Below are 25,170 nucleotides of genomic sequence, written 5' to 3'. Positions count from 1 at the left end.
TGAGCATTTCTGCTTTGCGAAGATAATCCATCCACCTAACAGGTGTGGCATATCAAGAAGCTGATTAAACAGCACGATCATTAGACATGTGCACCTTGTGCTGGCGACAATAAAAGGCCACTGTAAAATGTGCAGTTTTGTCACACAACACAATGCCACAGATGTCTCAAGTTTTGAGGGAGCGTGCAATTGGCATGCTGACTGCAGGAATGTCCACCAGAGCTGTTGCCAGAGAATTGAATGTTAATTTCTCTACCATAAGCCACCTCTATCGTCCCTTTAGAGAATTTGGCAGTACATCCAACCGGCCTCACAACCGCAGAGCACGTGTAACCCCGCCAGCCCAGGATCTCCACATCCGGCTTCTTCACCTGTAGGATCGTCTGAGACCAGCCACCCAGACAACTGATGAAACTGAGGAGTACTCCTGTCTGTAATAAATCCCTTTTGTGGGGAAAAGCATATACTGATTGGCTGGGCCTGGCTGCCCAGTCGGTGGGCCAGACTGCCAAGTGGTTGGGCCTATGCCCCCCAGGCCCACACATGGCTGTGCCCCTGCCCAGTCATGTGAAATCCATTGATTAGGGCCTAATGAATTTATTTCCATTTCCTTATATAAACTGTAACTCAGTACATTCTTTGAAATTGTTGCATGTTGCATTTATGTTTTCGTTCAGTGCAATAGTTCGATCACATAAAGAATGTATTCTGCAGTCCTTTCATTTGGCAAAAAGTTTGAGTCATTTGATCTGATCTGAAATCTAAATGATTTCAGGAAATCATATCCACCCTGTAAATAAATACCTATACGTTTTTGAGAATATACTATTTTGCAGAGCAAACCATTAAGTATTGTAATCACAAGCACTTGACAAAAGAAATATATAAAATCTGTTGGAAATAATAAATAAAGATTCTAAATCAAGGCGGTTCAGTGCTAAAAAGGATCTTAGCTGGCTTAAATAGAATAGTGGCTTAGAAAGTGATACAATTCAATATAACCTTATTCTCCTTTCATCAGATATAGGTGGACTGTGCTGATCTGAAGTGTCAGTCTTATTTAGTATCACTTTCCAAAGTGACAAAAATATACTTCATTTTTCAGTTACAGTATATGATATTCTCACAAATATCATGGGAAGAATATGTTATTTAGTGCTTATATCAAAAACACCACAAATCTAGTCTGTCTGACATAAATGTTTTGTAAAACTATGTAAAATATTTAGTAAACATTTAGAAACAGTAAAAAGTATGGTCTTGTAGACCTAATAATCATTGTACAGTAATACAAACAATGATCGTCCCTAAACGTAGTGAACTATTACCACAGACCCGTACGCATGATATCAAAGGTTGTGACACTCATAGAAACATGTCGTCAATAGTAATAACACTTCTAAAAATGCTAAAATCGTAGATTTCACGTTAGCCTATTATTTACTTAGTTTGTAACAGTACATGTTCAAAAGCAGTGAGGCAAAAAATTATTAATGAATCCTCTTTGGAGGAACTCGGTCAGTCACTTTACAAATTCTAGTCACATAATCTGCATCTCTTACGAATACTTCTTCTATTATAAGTCTATGACACGTTAACAGCGTTCATTTTTCTTATTGCTTCGTTCATAGTACCTTACTGACAGTTCTATGCTCCACTGTACCCCAGCACTGCTACACATTTGCACAAATGTACACACTGTATCACCACACAACAAGGTAATGTCAGCTAGGGCATACATTGAAAACAAACACTGGGCGTTCCAAACGTAAGGTCAAGAAACGAGGATTAGTCTACTGTATTATTTTTCCATTGGTCACTGCTGAACATTAGGTGTTGCTAAGTATGAAAACAACAAACTTCGGAAGAAAAAGGTTTGTGCTATAGAAAAGACTGCTGTGTGTGTGTGTGTGTGCGTGTGTGTGCGCGTGTGTGTGTATGTGAGTAGGTTCTTCTATCCTTGAGGGGACCTTAAAATCCCCAAGAGTCACCACAAGTGAAACAAGGAAAGTTGTCCCTCGTGGGGACATTTCCCACGTCCCCACGAGGACAAAGGTTATTTTAAGTTTAGGATTTAGGTTTAGGGTTACCATTAAGGTTAGAATTAGGGTAAGGGGTTAGTGGTTTATGGTTAGGAGTTAGGGAAAATAGTGTTTTGAATGGAAATGCATTTTAGGTCCCCACAAGGATAGAAGAACACAACGTGTGTGTGTGTGTGTGTGTGTGTGTGTGTGTGTGTGTGTGTGTGTGTGTGTGTGTGTGTGTGTGTGTGTGTGTGTGTGTGTGTGTGTGTGTGTGTGTGTGTGTGTGTGTGTGTGTGTGAGACTATCCGGAAGTCCTCACAAGGATAGTAAAACAAGGAAAATTCTCCCTTGTGGACAAAGGCTATTTAGGGTTAGGGCAAGGGTTTTAGGTCCCCACAAGGATAGTAAAACGTGTATTTGTGTACAATGTCACCCAAGGATATCCTGTTTGTGGTACATCACATGTTAACTGTAGCACGATGTAGCTGAGGCTGTTTTTTTTGGCTTTAGGACAGAGTATCTCAGGGAGACAGAGGACTTCAAGACGTGGCAGCTGACAGGAAGGCAAATCAGGGTTGACCTTCGACCCCAGCGTCAGCCTCACATCTGCCCAAAGAAGATGGAGCAGAGCAGGAAGACGGCATAGAGTAATATCAGCCCCAGGCCCAGACGGCGGTCCAGCTTCCAGTGGTTCAGATGGACACTCATGACCTGGGAGGTAAGAAGGGAAGAGGGGGATTTGAAGAGAGAACAGGGGATGGGCAGATGGAGAGGGGTTTAATGGAAATGGGAAAGAAAAGTTGCATGAGGTAAAGAAAGGAATAGCTTGGCTATGACTGGGTGATTGCGTAATAGATGGAGCCACACAATGAACTTGTCTAGCACCGGTATGGTGATACTGATGGTTTGTTTAAATGGCAGGTTAGGAGAACAAACGTGGCAGGTTAGGATAACTAATGTGACAGGTTAGGAGAACTAACTTGGGAGGTTAGGAGAACAAACGTGGCAGGTTAGGATAACTAACATGGCAGGTTAGAACTAACGTGGCAGGTTAGGAGAACAAACGTGGCAGGTTAGGATAACTAATGTGACAGGTTAGGAGAACTAACTTGGGAGGTTAGGAGAACAAACGTGGCAGGTTAGGATAACTAACATGGCAGGTTAGAACTAACGTGGCAGGTTAGGAGAACAAACGTGGCAGGTTAGGATAACTAATGTGACAGGTTAGGAGAACTAACTTGGGAGGTTAGGAGAACAAACGTGGCAGGTTAGGAGAACTAATGTGGCAGGTTAGGAGAACTAATGTGACAGGTTAGGAGAACTAACTTGGGAGGTTAGGAGAACAAACGTGGCAGGTTAGGAGAACTAATGTGGCAGGTTAGGAGATGGAGGTATAGGTAAGGAAAAGGGTTATAGTTAGATTAGCTAAAATGCTACAGTTGTCAACAACTTTAATCCCCGACAACTAGTTGGAGCTGTGGTAGCCACAATGGTACAAACCATCAGTATCATAAGACCGGAACCACAACTGGCTCCAGAAAGACTGTACTATACTCTGTCTTGTCTGCCGCCATCCTGCTTGTGGTCCATAACAAATATCTTGTAAAAACCTTAAATACCAGTAAAACTATGATCGTACTGTGTTTGTGGTGTGTAAGAAAAGACTTGTAAAAAGTGAAACACCAATAGAAGTGTGATACGTGTGTGGCATGGCCTGGTATGTGGTTAAATGATGCTCAGAACCAGATGTCTAGTGAAACAGTAACTGATGGTGGCACAAACGCATGCACACACACTTACTGTGAGGAAGACAGAGGCCAGCAGCAGGACGACAGAATACACCAGGCCCTTGTTATTGATGTAGACCTGTGAGGAAGAGGAGGATGAGAGGGGTCTGATGTCGATGATTGTTAAATGTCCATAGAGAGAGAGTTTTAATGAACCCACCAATGATCCGTTGTCCACCACCAGAGTGCGCAGAGCCCAGGGGAAACCCAGCCCCAACAGGATGTCAAAGATATTACTGCCAATGGAGTTAGACACCGCCATGTCCCCCCATGCCTGAGGAGAAAAGGAGTAAAGTCAAACTAAAGGAGTTAGACACCGCCATGTCCCCCATACCTGAGGAGAGAGGGAGTAAAGTCAAACTAAAGGAGTTAGACACCGCCATGTCCTCCATACCTGAGGAGAGAGGGAGAGTAAAGTCAAACTAAAGGAGTTAGACACCGCCATATCCCCCATACCTGAGGAGAGAGGGAGTAAAGTCAAACTAAAGGAGTTAGACACCGCCATATCCCCCATACCTGAGGAGAGAGGGAGTAAAGTCAAACTAAAGGAGTTAGACATCGCCATATCCCCCATACCTGAGGAGAGAGGGAGAGTAAAGTCAAACTAAAGGAGTTAGACACCGCCATATCCCCCATACCTGAGGAGAGAGGGAGTAAAGTCAAACTAATGGAGTTAGACACCGCCATATCCCCATACCTGAGGAGAGAGGGAGTAAAGTCAAACTAAAGGAGTTAGACACCGCCATGTCCCCCATACCTGAGGAGAGAGGGAGTAAAGTCAAACTAAAGGAGTTAGACACCGCCATGTCCCCCATACCTGAGGAGAGAGGGAGAGTAAAGTCAAACTAAAGGAGTTAGACACCGCCGTGTTCCCCATACCTGAGGAGAGAGGGAGAGTAAAGTCAAACTAAAGGAGTTAGACACCGCCATGTCCCCCATACCTGAGGAGAGAGGGAGTAAAGTCAAACTAAAGGAGTTAGACACCGCCATATCCCCCATACCTGAGGAGAGAGGGAGAGTAAAGTCAAACTAAAGGAGTTAGACACCGCCATGTCCCCCATACCTGAGGAGAGAGGGAGTAAAGTCAAACTAAAGGAGTTAGACACCGCCATGTCCCCCATACCTGAGGAGAGAGGGAGTAAAGTCAAATTAAAGGAGTTAGACACAGCCATATCCCCCATACCCATACCTGAGGAGAGAGGGAGAGTAAAGTCAAACTAAAGGAGTTAGACACCGCCATGTCCCCCATACCTGAGGAGAGAGGGAGTAAAGTCAAACTAAAGGAGTTAGACACCGCCATGTCCCCCATACCTGAGGAGAGAGGGAGTAAAGTCAAACTAAAGGAGTTAGACACCGCCATATCCCCCATACCTGAGGAGAGAGGGAGAGTAAAGTCAAACTAAAGGAGTTAGACACCGCCATGTCCCCCATACCTGAGGAGAGAGGGAGTAAAGTCAAACTAAAGGAGTTAGACACCGCCATATCCCCCATACCTGAGGAGAGAGGGAGTAAAGTCAAACTAAAGGAGTTAGACACCGCCGTGTTCCCCATACCTGAGGAGAGAGGGAGTAAAGTCAAACTAATGGAGTTAGACACCGCCATATCCCCCATACCTGAGAAGAGAGGGAGTAAAGTCAAACTAAAGGAGTTAGACACCGCCGTGTTCCCCATACCTGAGGAGAGAGGGAGTAAAGTCAAACTAAAGGAGTTAGACACCGCCATGTCCCCCCATACCTGAGGAGAGAGGGAGAACAGTCAAACTAAAGGAGTTAGACACCGCCATGTCCCCCATACCTGAGGAGAGAGGGAGTAAAGTCAAACTAAAGGAGTTAGACACCGCCATATCCCCCATACCTGAGGAGAGAGGGAGTAAAGTCAAACTAATGGAGTTAGACACCGCCATATCCCCCATACCTGAGGAGAGAGGGAGTAAAGTCAAACTAAAGGAGTTAGACACCGCCATGTCCCCCATACCTGAGGAGAGAGGGAGTAAAGTCAAACTAAAGGAGTTAGACACCGCCATGTCCCCCATACCTGAGGAGAGAGGGAGAGTAAAGTCAAACTAAAGGAGTTAGACACCGCCGTGTTCCCCATACCTGAGGAGAGAGGGAGAGTAAAGTCAAACTAAAGGAGTTAGACACCGCCATATCCCCATACCTGAGGAGAGAGGGAGAGTAAAGTCAAACTAAAGGAGTTAGACACCGCCATGTCCCCCATACCTGAGGAGAGAGGGAGAGTAAAGTCAAACTAAAGGAGTTAGACACCGCCATGTCCCCATACCTGAGGAGAGAGGGAGTAAAGTCAAACTAAAGGAGTTAGACACCGCCATGTCCCCCATACCTGAGGAGAGAGGGAATAAAGTCACACTAAAGGAGTTAGACACCGCCATGTCCCCCATACCTGAGGAGAGAGGGAGAGTAAAGTCAAACTAAAGGAGTTAGACACCGCCATGTCCCCCATACCTGAGGAGAGAGGGAGTAAAGTCAAACTAAAGGAGTTAGACACCGCCATGTCCCCCATACCTGAGGAGAGAGGGAGTAAAGTCAAACTAAAGGAGTTAGACACCGCCATATCCCCCATACCTGAAGAGAGAGGGAGAGTAAAGTCAAACTAAAGGAGTTAGACACCGCCATGTCCCCCATACCTGAGGAGAGAGGGAGTAAAGTCAAACTAAAGGAGTTAGACACCGCCATGTCCCCCATACCTGAGGAGAGAGGGAGTAAAGTCAAATTAAAGGAGTTAGACACAGCCATATCCCCCATACCCATACCTGAGGAGAGAGGGAGTAAAGTCAAACTAAAGGAGTTAGACACCGCCATGTCCCCCATACCTGAGGAGAGAGGGAGAGTAAAGTCAAACTAAAGGAGTTAGACACCGCCATGTCCCCCATACCTGAGGAGAGAGGGAGTAAAGTCAAACTAAAGGAGTTAGACACCGCCATATCCCCCATACCTGAGGAGAGAGGGAGAGTAAAGTCAAACTAAAGGAGTTAGACACCGCCATGTCCCCCATACCTGAGGAGAGAGGGAGTAAAGTCAAACTAAAGGAGTTAGACACCGCCATGTCCCCCATACCTGAGGAGAGAGGGAGTAAAGTCAAACTAAAGGAGTTAGACACCGCCATGTCCCCCATACCTGAGGAGAGAGGGAGTAAAGTCAAACTAAAGGAGTTAGACACCGCCATATCCCCCATACCTGAGGAGAGAGGGAGTAAAGTCAAACTAAAGGAGTTAGACACCGCCATGTCCCCCATACCTGAGGAGAGAGGGAGTAAAGTCAAACTAAAGGAGTTAGACACCGCCATGTCCCCCATACCTGAGGAGAGAGGGAGTAAAGTCACACTAGAGGAGTTAGACACCGCCATGTCCCCCATACCTGAGGAGAGAGGGAGAGTAAAGTCAAACTAAAGGAGTTAGACACCGCCATGTCACCCATACCTGAGGAGAGAGGGAGTAAAGTCAAACTAAAGGAGTTAGACACCGCCATATCCCCCATACCTGAGGAGAGAGGGAGTAAAGTCAAACTAAAGGAGTTAGACATCGCCATATCCCCATACCTGAGGAGAGAGGGAGAGTAAAGTCAAACTAAAGGAGTTAGACACCGCCATATCCCCCATACCTGTGGAGAGAGGGAGTAAAGTCAAACTAATGGAGTTAGACACCGCCATATCCCCCATACCTGAGGAGAGAGGGAGTAAAGTCAAACTAAAGGAGTTAGAAACCGCCATGTCCCCCATACCTGAGGAGAGAGGGAGTAAAGTCAAATTAAAGGAGTTAGACACCGCCGTGTCCCCCATACCTGAGGAGAGAGGGAGAGTAAAGTCAAACTAAAGGAGTTAGACACCGCCGTGTTCCCCATACCTGAGGAGAGAGGGAGTAAAGTCAAACTAAAGGAGTTAGACACCGCCATGTCCCCCATACCTGAGGAGAGAGGGAGTAAAGTCAAACTAAAGGAGTTAGACACCGCCATGTCCCCCATACCTGAGGAGAGAGGGAGTAAAGTCAAACTAAAGGAGTTAGACACAGCCATATCCCCCATACCCATACCTGAGGAGAGAGGGAGTAAAGTCAAACTAAAGGAGTTAGACACCGCCATGTCCGCCATACCTGAGGAGAGAGGGAGAGTAAAGTCAAACTAAAGGAGTTAGACACCGCCATGTCCCCCTTACCTGAGGAGAGAGGGAGTAAAGTTAAACTAAAGGAGTTAGACACCGCCATATCCCCCATACCTGAGGAGAGAGGGAGTAAAGTCAAACTAAAGGAGTTAGACACCGCAATATCCCCCATACCTGAGGAGAGAGGGAGTAAAGTCAAACTAAAGGAGTTAGACACCGCCATGTCCCCCCATACCTGAGGAGAGAGGGAGTAAAGTCAAACTAAAGGAGTTAGACACCGCCATGTCCCCCATACCTGAGGAGAGAGGGAGAGTAAAGTCAAACTAAAGGAGTTAGACACCGCCATGTCCCCCATACCTGAGCAGAGAGGGAGTAAAGTCAAACTAAAGGAGTTAGACACCGCCATGTCCCCCATACCTGAGGAGAGAGGGAGAGTAAAGTCAAACTAAAGGAGTTAGACACCGCCATATCCCCCATACCTGAGGAGAGAGGGAGAGTAAAGTCAAACTAAAGGAGTTAGACACCGCCATATCCCCCATACCTGAGGAGAGAGGGAGTAAAGTCAAACTAAAGGAGTTAGACACCGCCATGTCCCCCATACCTGAGGAGAGAGGGAGTAAAGTCAAACTAAAGGAGTTAGACAACGCCATATCCCCCCATACCTGAGGAGAGAGGGAGTAAAGTCAAACTAAAGCAGTCTACACTACACCACCAGGACGTCAAGAGGCTGGTCAGGAGTCTGAAGATGAGAGGAAGTTGAAAAGAGAGGTTGACGGGTACCTTGCCGAGCTACAATGAGGCTGGCCATGCAGTCTGGCACGCTGGTGCCCGCTGCCAGGAAGGTGATGCCCATGATGTAGTCTGGGATGTCTAGTGTGTAGCTGATGATTGTGACCTGGTGGGCACACACAGCTAGATCAGAGACAGAGACACCACACACACTCACCCTCTCAATATTATCCTACAACTCCTGGAAAACTTCAAGGAGAAGTTCCAATATGGCCCTTACGGCTCTGCTGTGGGTCCTTACCATCCACACCATGAGGTAGGAGAAGATGGCTATCCACAGGGTGGAGGCCACGAAGGTGACCATGAACCAGCGGTGCCAGCGTGGGTACACACAGTTAGGCACAGTGCAGTACAGCAGCAGGCCCAGGGGCCACGAGATCAGCCACTTGACCCGCGCACAGCATCCCCCTGCCATACACACATGAACAACAATATACTGTCGGTCACAGACCAGAACATACCAGAGCTGACACCCACTTTGTTTTCCTCTAATGCAATTTCAGCGAATGTCAGGGAAATTGTCTGCAGCCCTTTACACCCGTACCCGTATACGGGTTGAAAATGGCATATTTGGGCACTAATAAGCCCTAAAATTGGAAAGCAGTGGCTGTACAGTAACTTGTTATACATGACGTCAGAGGTCTGGTTCTGCGCTTCATAGCTCTGAATGGGTTTTGACTGACAGCTGTTCTGAACTTGAGCACCGCGCACGACAAGAAGTTGCTCCCATCCCTCCCGCTAATTGGGCAACTTTTACAAATGTTTTGTTGTCTGAGTGAGGGAAATGCTGTATATTAAGATGACGCAATGTATTTTGAAAGATGAGGCATTGAGGATTACAATAAATACCGCTTTGATGGCAGAAAAGCAATCCAAACACCTGTGAGTCCAAATGTGTACTTCACATTTTCAAATCCTAAAACTCATGTCATATACCGTGTCAACGTTTATGATCACTATGTTTGATGTAGAGTTACAAGATTACATGGCGTCATACCCGTGGTTTTTCTGAACAGTATTGTGAACAACCGTAATTGTGTTTTGGTGGGGATGCAGGGTTGTGTTCCAAATTCAACTACTACAAGTGTGCTTGTTCTAGTTTCTCAACGGCACAGCTAGGAGAGCTAAAAAAAAGCACCTTATAGTCATAAAAGTGCATTGAAATTGCGTTGGAACTGTGCACACTTTGGAGAGGCGAGTGGCCACTTAGAGATACTTCAAACCCTTGTATTTGGTTTTGTCTTATGTTGCAACTACCCCACATTTTATAATGTTACTGAATGTATCCAGAGTATTTTCAGATTTTGTTATATCACCTGGCCAATGCAGAGGCCTGAATGGCCCATCATCATCCTCCTCCTCTTCCTCAGTGTGACAGCCCTCCGCTCCTGGCTTCTCCCCCCCTGCGTCTCCTACCCTGGCCTCGTCAGGGGTCTGCTTCTCCACACTGCCCCCATTCTCCAGACCTCCAGAGCCCAACCCTTTCAGAGGGGTGCCCCCTGCCGTTGGGCTGGCATCCCCGTCCAGCTGGCTGTTGGGACTCCTGATCAACCTCTGTCTCTGTGTGGGAAAGAGAGAGAGAGTGTGAGAGCGAGTGAGAGTGCACATTAGTTCTCCATAGTGGCTTATGTAGCCCCTTGTTGATGTTCCTCCAGTCTGAGTCCAGTACCTCACTGATGAGCACACGGCCTGCCATGGTGAGCCTGGTGCGAGGGGAGAAGTGGGGGCTGATCATTATGCGCAGGCCGGCCTCGGAGAAGGACAGCTGGTGGGGGTTGAGGATCAGGAGCTCGTCCACCATCACCACTGGAGGAGACTCCTGACCCTGGGGTTGTCCTGCAGGGTGAGGGAGGGATGGGAAGAGGGGTAACACTTTACCTAAAGCCAACAGGCAGGTATAATGCATTATGATGCGGTTATAATGTGAGACTTGTAATGAGCACAACAAATCAATAACAGCCACAGCTTCTAACACTCAGACAGTGAGAGCTGTAAGGAGCTCCAATCCATACAGACCTTTCCTGAGCAGCACCATGTTGGTATTACAGGTGAGTCCGTCCTCTGCCATCTCCTCGTCTCTGAGTCCCTCACTGACAAGGCAGCACTGACCCGGGCCCCCAAACCGACGTTGCACACATCCCCTGATCTGGGAGTTGAACCTGAAACCACAAAACAGCTGTCATATGTGAAACACAGCACAAGCAGACACTAGTTACATGCTCTGTGGGTTGAGGACTCTTGTGAGAGGTGTTTCAGCATACTCACTTCATGATAACAATGTAAACTCCATACATGGTCATTAGGAGCACGGCCTCCCACCTACAATCAGAGAAATACACAGTTCAACTACCACCTAAAACCAGTAAACTGTTCAATCAGAGAAATACACAGTTCAACTACCACCTAAAACCAGTAAACTGTTCAATCAGAGAAATACACAGTTCAACTACCACCTAAAACCAGTAAACAGCTCAATCAGAGAAATACACAGTTCAACTACCACCTAAAACCAGTAAACAGCTCAATCAGAGAAATACACAATTCAACTACCACCTAAAACCAGTAAACAGTTCAACTACCACCTAAAACTAGTAAACAGTTCAACTACCACCTAAAACTAGTAAACAGTTCAACTACCACCTAAAACTAGTAAACAGTTCAACTACCACCTAAAACTAGTAAACAGTTCAACTACCACCTAAAACTAGTAAACAGCTCAATCAGAGAAATACACAGTTCAACTACCACTTAAAACCAGTAAACTGGTCAATCAGAGAAATACACAGTTCAACTACCACTTAAAACCAGTAAACAGCTCAATCAGAGAAATACACAGTTCAACTACCACCTAAAACCAATAAACAGCTCAGTCAGAGAAATACACAGTTCAACTACCACCTAAAACCAGTAAACTGTTCAATCAGAGAAATACACAGTTCAACTACCACCTAAAACTAGATAACAGTTCAACTACCACCTAAAACCAGTAAACAGCTCAATCAGAGAAATACACAGTTCAACTACCACTTAAAACCAGTAAACAGTTCAACTACCACCTAAAACCTGCAAACTGCTATTTTACTGTACTTTTACAATTCTGACGTGTAACATTGAGACTTTTGGCAGCATTAATCATGATAAAACTCACCAGACAACTTTTGCATCGTATATAACCTACAAAGAGAAAGTTAACACATTAAAATAGTCACAGCTGCATTTCATGCCATCATTTCACTATGTACAGGCAGATTATACAGCACCGTAATTGTAGAGCACAAGTAAGCTACTGTATACTGGTCTCTAAATGCATTTGATTGTGTGGTCTTAATTTCCCCTCCTCCCTCCCTTGTCTGCCTCACCAGGATGAGAGCCAGCACAGAGAAGATGTAGTAGGTGGAGTCCCTGAACAGAGACCACCATGTCAGAACCACCGTCTGCAGAGGGGGAGGAGCCACACAGAGAGATTCCACTAACAGACAACCAACACACAGCTCAATCAAGGTGAAGTCCTCAGGTTCACTCAGCCAGTGCATGTGTAGAATAATTTCTAAAATACGTTTCCATGTATTCATAAGCTCTTCAGCCATAGCTAGCTACACTGTTAAGACCATAAAGGTGTGTAGTCTTTGACAGGTCTTTACCTGGCCCGCAAAGATGCCACAAACACCAATGATGACCAGGATGTTGAAGACGGCTGATCCCACGATGGTGCCGACCCCCACGTCTCCTTTAGTGATGAACACACCTGAGATGGAAAGAGAGGTGTGGGAGGGGCTGTAGTGACAATTACATTTTAGTGGATGAAACCGACGGTTATCCCAATGTGTTCTATAGGTTGATGTAGAATGAAAGACTATTCATATTGACATCTGCTGACATCATATGGATATTTGTAGCATTACATGATACACAAACATGTTCATTTGGATGGATTGAAGCTCCATGGCAAGATGGTGAAAGTTATGGGCCATTTGTATCAGTCAGTGTTGGGCATAATGTATAGTGTTCATTGACACAATATTGGCCACTGATATCAGGAAATATAAGGTGAAATACAGAGTGATTAAGAACTGACCAATGAGAGAGGTGAAGAGCTCTGGTGCTGAGCTTCCTGCAGCCATGAAGGTTGCCCCAGCCACATCCTCACTGAGCTGCAGGTTCTGACAGGGACAGAGACAAGGGGAACATTCTCACACAATCATAATACATGATCAAGAAGCACTATGTCTTTGTAGAAATACATGATAACAGAAATCCTCTTCAGCCTGTCTTGCACAAAGTTTAGATTTTAAATGTGTCAACTAAAAGTAGTAATAATGTAGTGATAAAAGGCAGCACATGGTGCCTCCTTCTTCCTGTATCCTGTACGTTAATTGGTGTTTTCTCACCTCTGATATTTTCTCCAGGGAAGGGACAAAGTAGTCATCACAGACAATAGCAAGAGCGTAGAACATGTAGATAGCCTAAAAGGTACAGCGAGAGATGAAAATAGAGATACAATCCGTCAGGATGTGATAAGGAAGTGTTTAAGTTATTCAGTTCATTTAGGCAGGTGTACTTCACTGTGATTGGCAGATAAATGATATTATGAAGCATCTGAACAGATGGTATTGCACTGTGTGGCTGCAAAGTATCATGGTATCATGGTTGTTGTTGTGAGGTGTGTTAAACAGGTGTGTTTTCTGCGTTGTGTGTTATGGGACACTCACACACAGCACATGTAACAGCACTGCTCCTGCTTTCAGCTCCTCCTTGGTGAAGATATCTTCTGGAAACTCATGGACGGCTCGGGGAGAGAGATAACAGTACAACACAGTTAGACACAGACACAGAGAGAGAGAGAGAGAGAGAGAGAATGGAGGTGGAAAAGGATAGTCAACAACAACAGCAGAGGGGGGAAGGAAATCAGAGTCTTGCGCTAATCTGACTAAATGGATGTCATGCCGCTCAAGACCAAAAGCAGAACAGTCATCAAACTGGCACATTGGTTTGTAATAACATTGCTTTCCTGTCCCTATATCATCATCCTTCTTATCGTAAAGGACAGATACAAGCACCGTAATAGCACAGCAGGCCTTCTGGAAGAATGGATGACAATTTCACCAAATTGCTTTCCAGGTCCAATCCTTTCTGAAGGAATACAATGCTATATCAAATTAAATTGTATTTGTCACATGTGCTGAATACAACAGTTTTAGACTTTACTGTGAAATGCTTACTTACAAGCCCTTAACCAACAATGTAGTTTTAAGAAAATATAGTTAAGAAAATATTTACTAAATAAAGTAAAGTAAAAAATCCAAAAGGTAACACAATAAAATAACAATAATGAGGCTATATACAGGGGACACTGGTACCGAGTCAATGTGTGGGGGTACATGTTAGTCGTAGGGGTAAATTGACTATGCATAGATAATAAACAGTGAGTAGCAGCAGTGTAAAAACAAAGTCTATGACTTGGGTAACTGGAGTCTTTGACAGTATATAGCTGAAGGAGGCACCTTGAGGGTTTGTTCCTCCACGGTCCGAAAGGAATTGCTGCAGCTAAGCGTCAGGATCTCGCTCAGACTCCAAGAAATCATACTTATCCGCCTGACACACAGCAGCCTATAACTGATCTATGGAATTGCTCCCTCCATGCAGCCAGACACCTGTACAGGCTAGCAGATGCTGCCCCCTGGGCCGTGTAGAGAGAGAGGAGCAGAGGAGCAGAGCTCTGAGGAGGTGTGTGGAACAGCTGGTTTCTGCTCCTCCAGTCCTCAGGTGTATGTGAGAGTGTTAGTGAAAGCTTCCCCTTGGTTCCCCCCAGCGTGACGAGCAGAGGAGAGGAGGCTGCAGCCTGGAGAGCACAGGGCACTGCAGCTAAATCAGTACTCAGACGTAGGGGAAAATGAACTTTAACAACTGGGGAGCCCAAACCTATTAATAGACCTGCTGCTCTGAGGCAGGCAGCCCTGGGAAGCCTATAGAGCCAGTCCCACAATGCACGCTGTCTGACGCATGCTGCACAACTCATTCTACACCAAACACACTTCCTATAATATACATGCTACACATCACATGATGTATGACACACACTACCAAACATAGGCTTCATGACATATACTACACAGTATGCCCACTACATGCCATCAGCTGTGCTGTAAGTCTATGACAGCATGCCATTCTGAAGCTTCTCCCTGTAGATTAGGAGAGCACACCTCTCATGTGATCAAGGCTATTCGATTTTGATCCTTGAATCTGTAGTGTGAAGCAGAGAGGAGAGGGTACCATATGGTCTAGAGGTCTGTAGGATGACAGTGTGCTTCTATACAATGTCCTTCTATACTGTGTGTGTATGTGTACAGCATATGGTTATCTAATGTTTCCAGTGTTTAATTGCTATATTGTAATTATTTCGCCACCATGGCCTATTTATTACCTTAACTCCCTTATCTTACCTCATTTGCACTCACTGTACATAAACTTTTTTTTTCTACTGTATTATTGACTGTATGTTTTGTTTATTCCATGTGTAACTCTGTATTGTTGTACGTGTCAAATTGCTATGCTTTATCTTGGCCAGGTCGCAATTGCAAATGAGAACTTGTTCTCAACTAGCCCACCTGATTAAATAATGGTGAAATATATATATATTTTTTTAAATAATGTACATCTAATGATGTAATCAACATTCTGAATCTGAGCCTCAGAGGGTGAGGGTCCCTTTCTCTGCCTCTACTCGGCTTGTACTTCCACCTCCCAGAGAACTGTGGGGAAAGGAGCTTATTTTGCTTTCTGGCCAGCTGTTGCACTGGGGCAGGACCTGTTCACTAAACCATCCCAGCTTAGCATGTCAACTGTCTGTCAGATTATCATGAGAAAGAGTGAGGCAGCATCTCACTAAAGAACGTGGGTACACATCTGCATCTTATCAGTGTGAGGACATCTGTGCTGTAGTTGTGGTATTATTATCATTTTCTGTGTTCCTTATCCTATAGCTGTGTTTTGGAAAGCGGGCCAGATCTGGATCCTGCCCCAGGTCCCCAGGACATCTAGCCCCAATACACAAGGCCCCAGTTGAACGTGTCTATGCAAATGCCGTGCTGAAACACGCGGCTCAGATGAACGTTTTGATGGGTTGCTTCGGTGAAAGCAGTTGCCATGGAGACCCTCTCCCTGGGGACTGTGGTTTCTTGACGGGCGGCAGTGGGAAGCCAATGACGGCTGCGCGAATGGTGAGAAAGGGGGAGGGAGGGGAATGTGTGTTTACCATGGAATTGGCTTATGAAATATGAAAAAAAGAGAAATGACAGGCAGCTCTGGAGAGAAATTTCTAAAAATATGTATTTTTCCTTGCCAACCCTCAGGAGAGGTCTGAGAGAGCGAAAGCATACGAGACAGTGTTGGCTAGGAATTGTATTTGTGAGGATGCTCATCCTCTGTTCCATTTACTAGGCTTTTGTCACGGGACTACTGATTGACTAGACCAGCCGTAAGATGATTTACTATATCTGAGCTTGGCTTCCAATACTGGACATAGGACATAATCACCTCTCATAAAATATACAGCCTGGGGGGCGGGGCGAGGGCGGGGCGTGGAGCTGCAGCAGCGTTCACGTGTTTCTTCTCTGGCATCACAGGCTCCGCTCTGCACCACGCACCCTCTCATTACATCTACTAGTGTTACATCTCTGTGTGCCTGGTCTCCTATAGATCTCACAGGGTGATGTTTATTGTCATTAATCTTACCCTTGAGGAAGAACTGAGAGATTTCTGCAAAATTGGCTATATTATCGTAGAAATTCATGAAGACAAAAAATGAGCTTTTTGGTCTTAATTTAAAGTTAGGGTTAGGCATTAGGGTTAGCAGTGTGGTTAAGGTTAGGGTTAGGTTTACATCGGATTTTGTGACTTAGTGGCTATGACAGCTAGTGACCCCTCTGCAGAGCTGCCTCAAGAGCAAGATTAATGACAATAAATGCAAACCTGCATAGATCTCTCTCTGAGACACTAGATCTTATCTTTATTCACACTGTGAATGGGCTTGATCTTATTTCATTTCATTGATGATCCAATCAAGTAACTAGAGAAGGGTTCAAAATGGACATGTGATGTAATCTGTGTGTGTTCCTGCGTGTGTGCGAACCCATAAGTATGCTTGAGTGTGTGTTTAATGCCATATCATTCCGGATTAAAAGTGAACCCCCAACTAAATTAAACCGCTAAAGCTGTGAGATGATCTCCACTTGAGTCACTCTGCCGCAAGGGACTTAAGAGTGTGACCGAATGGCAGGCAGAGGGAAGGAAAGAAAGAGATGTTATTGATTGAAAAAGCTGCAGGGTTTTCTTGGAGTCAAGCTAAGGTATTGAGTGAAACACAGAGTAAAGTAGTCTCACGCACCAACAGAAACAGCACCACTACATAGACTGAAACCACTACAACAACCTTTTTTTAACCCCTTTTTCATGGTATCCAATTGGTAGTTACAGTCTTGTCCCATCGCTGCAACTCACATACAGACTCAGGAGAGGCAAAGGGGCCAATCTGCACTGCTTGTTGACACATTGCTCAATTAACCCGGAAGCCAGCCGCACCAATGTGTTGGAGGAAACACCGTACAACTGGTGACTGTTGTCAGCTTGCAGGCGCCTGGCCCGCCACAAGGAGTCGCTAGAGCACGATGGGAAATCCCAGCCGGCCAAACCCTCCCTAACCCGGATGACACTGGGCCAATTGTGTGCCGCCTCATGTGTCTACAGGTCACGGCCGGCTGTAACACAGCCTGGGATCGAACCCGGGGCTGTAGTGATGCCTCAAGCACTGCGATGCAGTGCCTTAGACCGCTGCACCACTTGGGAGGCTCTCACTACAACAACCTTGCATTTTTTATCCCGAATCAAAACATTTCTTTGATTTTATGACATAGTCACGAAAGGCCGACAAGAGCAAAAATAGTCAAAGTTAATCCAACCACACAAATCTCACCAAACCTCAATAACCCCTCCTTCATCGGACAAAACACTGGCTGAAATAATTTGAGAAATCCACCGGAGACCTACAGTGGGAGAACAATCAATAAGCTTTAGTCCCTCACAGGAGATTACTCCACCTGTTCATACACATCACATGCAACTATCCATCGTCTTAAAGCGTCAAGTCTCAATGTTATGTTGGTGGCCTGGGAAACAAAGGACACTACTGCAGTAAAACAATTAGAATGCCACCACTAATACCCTATCTGAAATGAAGACGGGTAGCTGTGAGCCACATTTTATGTTCAACCACACACAGAGCTGTCGGTGAGTGATCTCCACCCTTAACCTAGGACCTTTAAGTCATCATCAGGAACCAATGTGAACTCAGAGAGAACAAGGATTCCAGAGAGACGGGACGGGAGCTAAGGATATTCTCCCCAATTTACAAAGACTTCAGAAAAAAACACAACTACTCCCATGTTTAATGGTTGCATTAGTGACCATTTGCTTTATTTGACAGCCATAATAAATTACTCCCCTGACAAAACTCAAGGTCTTTTGAAAGGAAATATCATTAGAGTATCTATCAGATTCTCTTTTTCAGTTCTCTCCTGCAACCACTAAAATATCTCTGAGGAAAAAGAATCCTCAAACCGACTGGCTCTGTTGCTTGCCGAAAAAAACGAATGCATAAAAAACACGTGCCATCGTTATTTATTCGATCTGGATCGTTGAAATGTTGCAGAGAGCACAATAAAAATGTAAAGGTCATTTCCGACTGAGCCGACATCTGCAGCATTTACCATGAATGCAGTCTCCGCTGATACGGGAACATTGTCTGTATATGTCAATCACGCTGTAACGCTGAACTTCCACGATACGGATTGAATAGAGCCCTTATTAAAATGCATGGGCTTATCTTCTCCCCCCGGTTTATTTTTAGCTCGATCTGGTTGTTCATTCTGCCTCGGCACTTTGAATGCTTGAAAGACAGAATTATCTGGGTTTCAAAATGTAGCATTCAGTTGCTTAGCAACGCTGGCCTCAAAGGGTTGTCGACTGAAGGCAGACGCTGCCATCTCCGTCTTGTTACACAGCGGGGGGATGGAGAGAGAAAGAGAGGGAGCGATTGAGAGAGGGAGAAATAAAGTAAGATATAGCAATAGACGGGGGAAACCGCGGGAGATAAGGGGTAGGGGGTACTGAAACCTCACTTCCGCTATCCCCAAGATAATATTCCTAGAGGTCTGTCTGAGCTGGCCGTTTGGATTATGTAATCATTAGCAGTTAGAGTAAACAGAGAATAGGGGATTTACGTGAAGATAAAGATGAGTAGCCTGCCCTGTGCTCTGTAACCTAGGAGTAGTGCAGCCCTGAAAGACCTAATGTCATCTACCTGCCCACAGATCCATCAGCCTCTTGTTCTATGACCTGCATTTACCCTATGACCCATAAGGGAGTTGTGTCCTTGTCAAAGATACTGAGGGAGGTCTGTTTGTAACAGAAAGACCACACATCAAGTGCTTGCTTTATTGGTGTTGCAGGTGCACATATTGCATTAATAGTTCTCTTCTGCCAAGTGGAAATCTAGAACGATTGTGGCAGGTGTCCTCAGGGAGAAAGTGGTATCTAATGCAGTTCATACATTTTCATATCGCAGACTGAAATCACTACACTGTGCATTGCTCAGTCCTGTTGTCCTGCTGCAGAGATCTCCCTATCTGTCTTCAACCCCATGTCCTCCACTGTGTTTACTTACTGTTTATATATTTCCTTGATTCTTCCATTGCACAAGTCTGGCATGGCGCTCTAACCCCTCCAGACAGAACCTTTCCTCTGGTCTGGCAGCCAAGTTTGAGACGCACAGTTTACAGAGCACAGATTCCTGACAACCACTGCACTGCTGCCTCAGCCCACATTACCTTTTCAGTTAACCCGCAGGGGAGAGCCAAGGTTCACCAGCATACACACAGCATACCCTCACTAACCGCCTTCCCAAAACACACACACACACACACACACACATTAACACACTAAGTCACATCTACACAGCTTAGACACTCCTGGAGCCCCTCAAGTGTTCCACACAGTTTGGGAAATAAATATTTAGTCAACAGACAGTTTGTGCATCGATGTGTCTTCAGGACTTGTAGGCCTCCTATGGAATCTGTACATAATCAGCTAATGCTAAGGAGACTATTGAGTACAGAGATACTATACAGTTTGAATGGTCCCTGTCAGCTGTTATTCTCTGAGGAGACAATCATATAACGCTGTGTGCCAGAGGACATGGTAGGGAACATACACTTTTGTCTAGAATGGGGATCAGTGGAGGTTGAGGTGGGAGAGAGGTTTGGGGCTGTGAGGCTGACTCACCTGGTCTAGGAAGGTCCAGTGTCTGGTTGTCTTCTGTCCACTCCTCCTGCATCAGCCTGCGTCTAGAACGAACTGGAACACCCCCCTCTTCTGGCTGAGACCCGGACGACTCCGGCTCTGTTGAAATGTTAGTCAACTGATTTGTAATTTGAGTATTTTATTGCACTGAGACTCATCAAAAGACCAGTCCAAAGTCAAAACACTATCTTATTGGACACAACATTGAAAGGCTTTGTGTTTTAGTGCAGATGTGACAGATAATAAAAATACAGGCTGGAGGAAGCAACCGGAGAGAGTCAGCAGAGGAGATCATGTCATCTTTTATGAGCACACTCATAAGCCATTCATCATGTCAGCACTGCAATCTCCTCACGGAGTAAATCCCTGTTCTGTATCTCTCTGTTGATAGCCTATCTCTTTATTTGGACTTCAGCTATTAACCACTATATATGGAAGGACAGCATCAACAGTGAAGACCTCCACTGATGTACTGTATCTGTGTCATTGTCACCTGAAACACAGAGATAACTGCTGCCACTCACTGAGATCTATGTCCAGAGCCCGAGTAGACCAGAGCAGACCAGTGCAGACCAGAGCCCGAGTAGACCAGACCAGAGCAGATTAGAGCAGACCAGAGTCCGAGCCCGAGCAAACCAGAGCCCGAGCCCAAGCAGACCAGAGCCCGAGCAGAGCAGACCAGAGCCCAAGTAGACCAGACCAGAGCAGATTAGAGCAGACCAGAGTCCAAGCCCGAGCAAACCAGAGCCCGAGCAGACCAGAGCCCGAGCAGAGCAGACCAGACCAGAGCCCGAGCAGACCAGAGTAGAGCAGACCAGAGTAGAGCAGACCAGACCAGAGCCAGCCAGCCAGGTGGGGGCCATTACCCTCTACTCCGGTTGTTTAAGAGATTGCTTGATCGCTCTCTGTGTCCAGTCTGTTTCATGATCACTCTCCGCTTTGTTTTACTCTACAGTCCAATCAACGTGTTGCACTAGGTCTGAGAGTGGGGATGCGGAGGCTTTCATGTGGAGCTGTCAAGAGGAACCTGGGTAATATGAAATTCAAATGGGCCTCTGTCACAGACGGTGCCGCCATTATCACACTCACACCACGACCACACATCACAGAACACAGGGCTCCAACCCAGACCCAGACGAAGACTTTGGCCTGAGTCTCGTCTCTTTCTATAGAAGATGTGGGATTCACTCCTCAAGATCAGCTGTCTGGTGCATTGTAGGCATTGTTGTTGAGAATTTTCTTGCACAGTAGGAAATCTAAACTTGTAGTGTATTCAAGGTTTAAAAAGGCTTCAAAAGTTTATAATTTCCACTTTACAATTGCAGACTTTATTTGCCCTAAGGAAAACTGTATCAACCCCTACAAAAAATCTTAATTCATTATAATCCACATAACAGTTCACATTTCCTAGTTCTGCAGGATGATTTTCCTGTTTTATCAAACTGGCTCAAATTAAGTTCCTGCATCTGCATGGTCAAGCCTCGAACTAAGCTGGAACTGGCAATCAATGAAAAAGCCTTCAAGAACAATTGCTCTACTATAGCAACTAGTAGGCCTGCCACTAGAATGATGCTGTATGGTGAACATGGCAAATGAATACATTTATACAGTAATACACATCTTGCCATTTGCCATTAGAAAGATACCTTAAATAATTTCTCATATTTTTCTCAAGATTAGGCCTATTAATTAATATATGGGTTAAATGCATCAAATCAAACTTTATTTGTCACATGCGCCAAATACAACATGTGTAGACCTTACCGTGAAATGCTTACTTAAAAGCCCTTAACCAACAGTGATGGTAGTTATGAGATAGTGAAAGTTTAGTCGGGAAAACTGAAGAATATGACAGCTAATAAAGGAGAATATGAAAAACATCAGAACACTGGTTGTCAGAAGGTTTGTGTCATAGCTTAATCTATGAATCATTACATGAACTCATACTCTCTCAACCTGAAAATCACAGGACTGGCCCACACAATCTCACACACATACAATCTCACACACACACACACACACACACACACACACACACACACACACACACACACACACACACACACACACACACACCTCTTGATTAAATAATTTTACCTGACCATCTGTTGTTTCATAGCTGAGTATTTTAACCCATCCTCCAAGAGGAAACCAGGAGACCTAGAGCAGTAGAACCAGGTCTGTAGAGAATAGGGCCCCTATAGGCTAGATCCCTCAAACTCAACTCTGGACCTCGAAGCCAGTTCCACTGCATTTTTCATTGTTCCCCTCTAATCAGGGACTGAATTAGACCTGGAACACCAGGTGTGTGCAATTCATCATCAGGAAGAACAGAAAACCAGCAGTCTCCGGACCTCGTAGTGTAAGAGTTGAGCTAGATGTTGACCATGCACTGTTCATACAAAGGATATGAATAACTGCATGCCATCAATGTTCTCTTTAGTTCATACACTCATCCCTTTACACACAGTTTATATGCTTATCTATTTTCTCACTGTGGTGCAATTCCAATCATCCGTCTTCATGTTACTTAATGCAATGCTTGATAAGGATATGTATTCTCTGGGTTCCCTTCAGAGTAATTGGTTAGACTCTAGGAGGTTCTGTGCAGGTGATTGCCTGAGATGAGAGGTTCTGAGAGGATACCAGGCTGGAGCAGGGGGGTGATGCCAGCAGCATACCACCCTGCATCCCACTGCTTGCCTCTGAAGCTAAGCAGGGTCAGTCCTGGATGGGAGACCAAATGCTGCTGGAAGTAGAGTTGGAGGGCCAGTAGGAGGCACTCTTTCCTTTGGTCAAACAGACAAGAAAAAGATCCCAGAGCGGTGATTGGGGACATCGCCTGGTGTAGGGTGTTGTTTATTGGATGTGATGTTAAATTGGTGTCCTGACTTCTGTGCTCACTAAAGATCCCATGGCACTTATCATCAGAGTAGTGATGTTAACCCTGGTGTCCTGGCTAAATTCACAATCTGACCATCATGGCCACCTAATCATCCCCAGCTTCCAACTGGCTCATTCATCCCCTGTAATTATTCACCAGGTCATTGCTGTAAATGAGAACGTGTTCTCAGTCAATCTACCTGGTAAAATAAGGGTTAACAAAAAAATTATGCTGAAGATTCAATGTGACGCACAGTCTAGGTGCAGAATATTGGGGGATGGGACAGGGGAGGGGATCATCCAATCTGTTGGTTCCAAATCTCTCTCTTTCATCCCATACAGCCTATTATCAATATGGTTACATAATGATTATCTTGCGAGAAATTAAATAATCTTGCATATTTAGCCGATGGCAGTATTTAATTGTACATTTAATGAATGAAGAATGTGAATGAGCTGACAGATCGATCATTTCCACCCTTAGGTATTATAATACAATCTGTGAAGATATGAAAATGTCCTAAAATGTTATCAACTTTAAAAGGAATAGTAAAAAATATGTGATGCTAAAAAACACCCCACATTTACAAGCAATAATATACGTTAATTTACATTATGCAAAATGTACCCATCATTATTCCTTGTGGAAAAACTCACCTGTCACGTGCGCGACCTGTGCGAGCCAAATGACCGCGAGAAGCCCAACTCCACAGCAGCAGAACCGCTGGAAGGGCCGCCGTCTCCCTGTCTGTACCGCCGCCTTCATTCCGAAGTCGGACCCTCACCAGTCAAAACATATCCGTTGCGGTTACGGTCAGGTCGGTTTCCACTTTTCACAGCTTAATTGCACTAGGCTACACTTTCCTCTGCAACTTGAATGTCAAGTTAGTTGATTGTGTAAACCAGTGCTAAATCGTCGCAGACTGTAGACTACTCAATTCGGATTACAATATTTTATTCTGCCAAGGCGCACCGTGACATCCATGCCTTGAGATCACACAAGATTACACAAGAGGAGGGGTGGATGCAGAAGCGATGAGAGCACTTACAGCCTTCAGATCGGTGGACAGATTGAAAGGTCGGCGACAGCAGAATCCGGTTCAAACACGAGAGTTTAGGCGCTGGGTAGCGGTACGGTCTTTCTGCCTTGACACTATTACCACTCTGGTTGTGAAGTCGTGTCGGTCGTCGTGTTGTGCGCTGTGTTCGTGTGCGCCACTAGGCGGCGACATGCTCGGCGTCATTCAATGCATAGAGTGCAACAAAACAAAATCCTAACACTGTGCTGAGCCAATTTTCTAAGATAGCCTATATCCTCAAGCAACCAGTGTGGCAATTTGTCATCTGAACATAGTGATAGAAATTCTTCATGAGCTATGAATTTACAAGAGACAATTTTAGGCCAAGGCTACTACTGTGCTACTGTAGTCAAACAACAAGAGTGATGTGTTTGGCAACGTGCAAAATTGGCCTGGTTTTAACATTTCACAGACATTATATCTGAAAAGGAGTGAGCCCCACACACACACACACATTGCTACACATCACCTGAAACACACACACTCTCTCTCTACTAATCTGACACACACAGACACACACACACCAGTGCATGCTGTCTATGTTTACAGAACATCGGTGAGTCAAACCTGCATTAAAATTAAGCCCTTGAGCTATGTGTGACACGTTTTGCTCTGGCCCCTAGTGAAGATTCTGCCTGCAGCACCAACCCCAAATAAAGACATAAGACCTGGTATTGTTGTCATCAGCCCTTCTCCAGGTGTCAGGCCAGGGAAGATAAAGAGCTTCACCGTGGCTGGTGTTTAGGAAAGCTTTCCAGAGGACAAAGTCCAGGGAAGTGTTTTTGTTATGTTGTCTTGGTGTGTTACGAATCACACTTTTGTGGAATGAGATTTGGAAAATGTATTTGCCTTTCTTTACTGTATGCACTTGTGAAGACATTTAACATAGTCAAACAGGCCTTAGTTTTCTGTAGAGTTCACTCTGTGTGTATGTACATGCGTGTGCACATGCATGAGGAGGCAATATATAGTCAATTCCATTAAGTAAACACTTCCCTTCCTTTATTTAGTCCTACTGTCATTACAGCACGTTGTGACTTTAGTTTCACATGCAGTAAAACTGTTCAGACTGATGGTAAGGCTTTCCATATGAACATTTTCATTCCAAAACACTATATATACATTTTCTGAAATGTTGGTAAA

The 25,170-nt window shown here is 45.0% G+C and overlaps 1 protein-coding gene across 1 annotated transcript; it reads right to left on the bottom strand.

Moving 5' to 3' along the window:
* Positions 1-220: 220 nt before the first annotated feature.
* Positions 221-24,714, bottom strand: LOC123725195 (sodium/potassium/calcium exchanger 3). Its single transcript, XM_045690050.1, has 17 exons — positions 23,606-24,714; positions 20,048-20,164; positions 13,423-13,499; positions 13,102-13,176; positions 12,789-12,873; positions 12,355-12,458; positions 12,073-12,147; positions 11,862-11,887; positions 10,979-11,032; positions 10,730-10,872; positions 10,383-10,549; positions 10,030-10,273; positions 8,955-9,121; positions 8,701-8,819; positions 3,972-4,080; positions 3,825-3,890; positions 221-2,735 (listed from the first exon to the last, which is right to left on the bottom strand). Exons 1-17 carry the CDS (start codon positions 23,712-23,714, stop codon positions 2,625-2,627), a joined length of 1,848 nt encoding a protein of 615 aa, XP_045546006.1. The 5' UTR covers positions 23,715-24,714; the 3' UTR covers positions 221-2,624.
* Between the last annotated feature and the right edge of the window lie 456 nt (positions 24,715-25,170).

This window comes from Salmo salar, chromosome ssa11 (assembly GCF_905237065.1).
Source record: "Salmo salar chromosome ssa11, Ssal_v3.1, whole genome shotgun sequence".
NCBI classification, from domain to species: domain Eukaryota; kingdom Metazoa; phylum Chordata; class Actinopteri; order Salmoniformes; family Salmonidae; genus Salmo; species Salmo salar.
The sequence above is the reverse complement of the archived record's forward strand: the minus strand, read 5'-3'. Positions and strand labels throughout refer to the sequence as shown.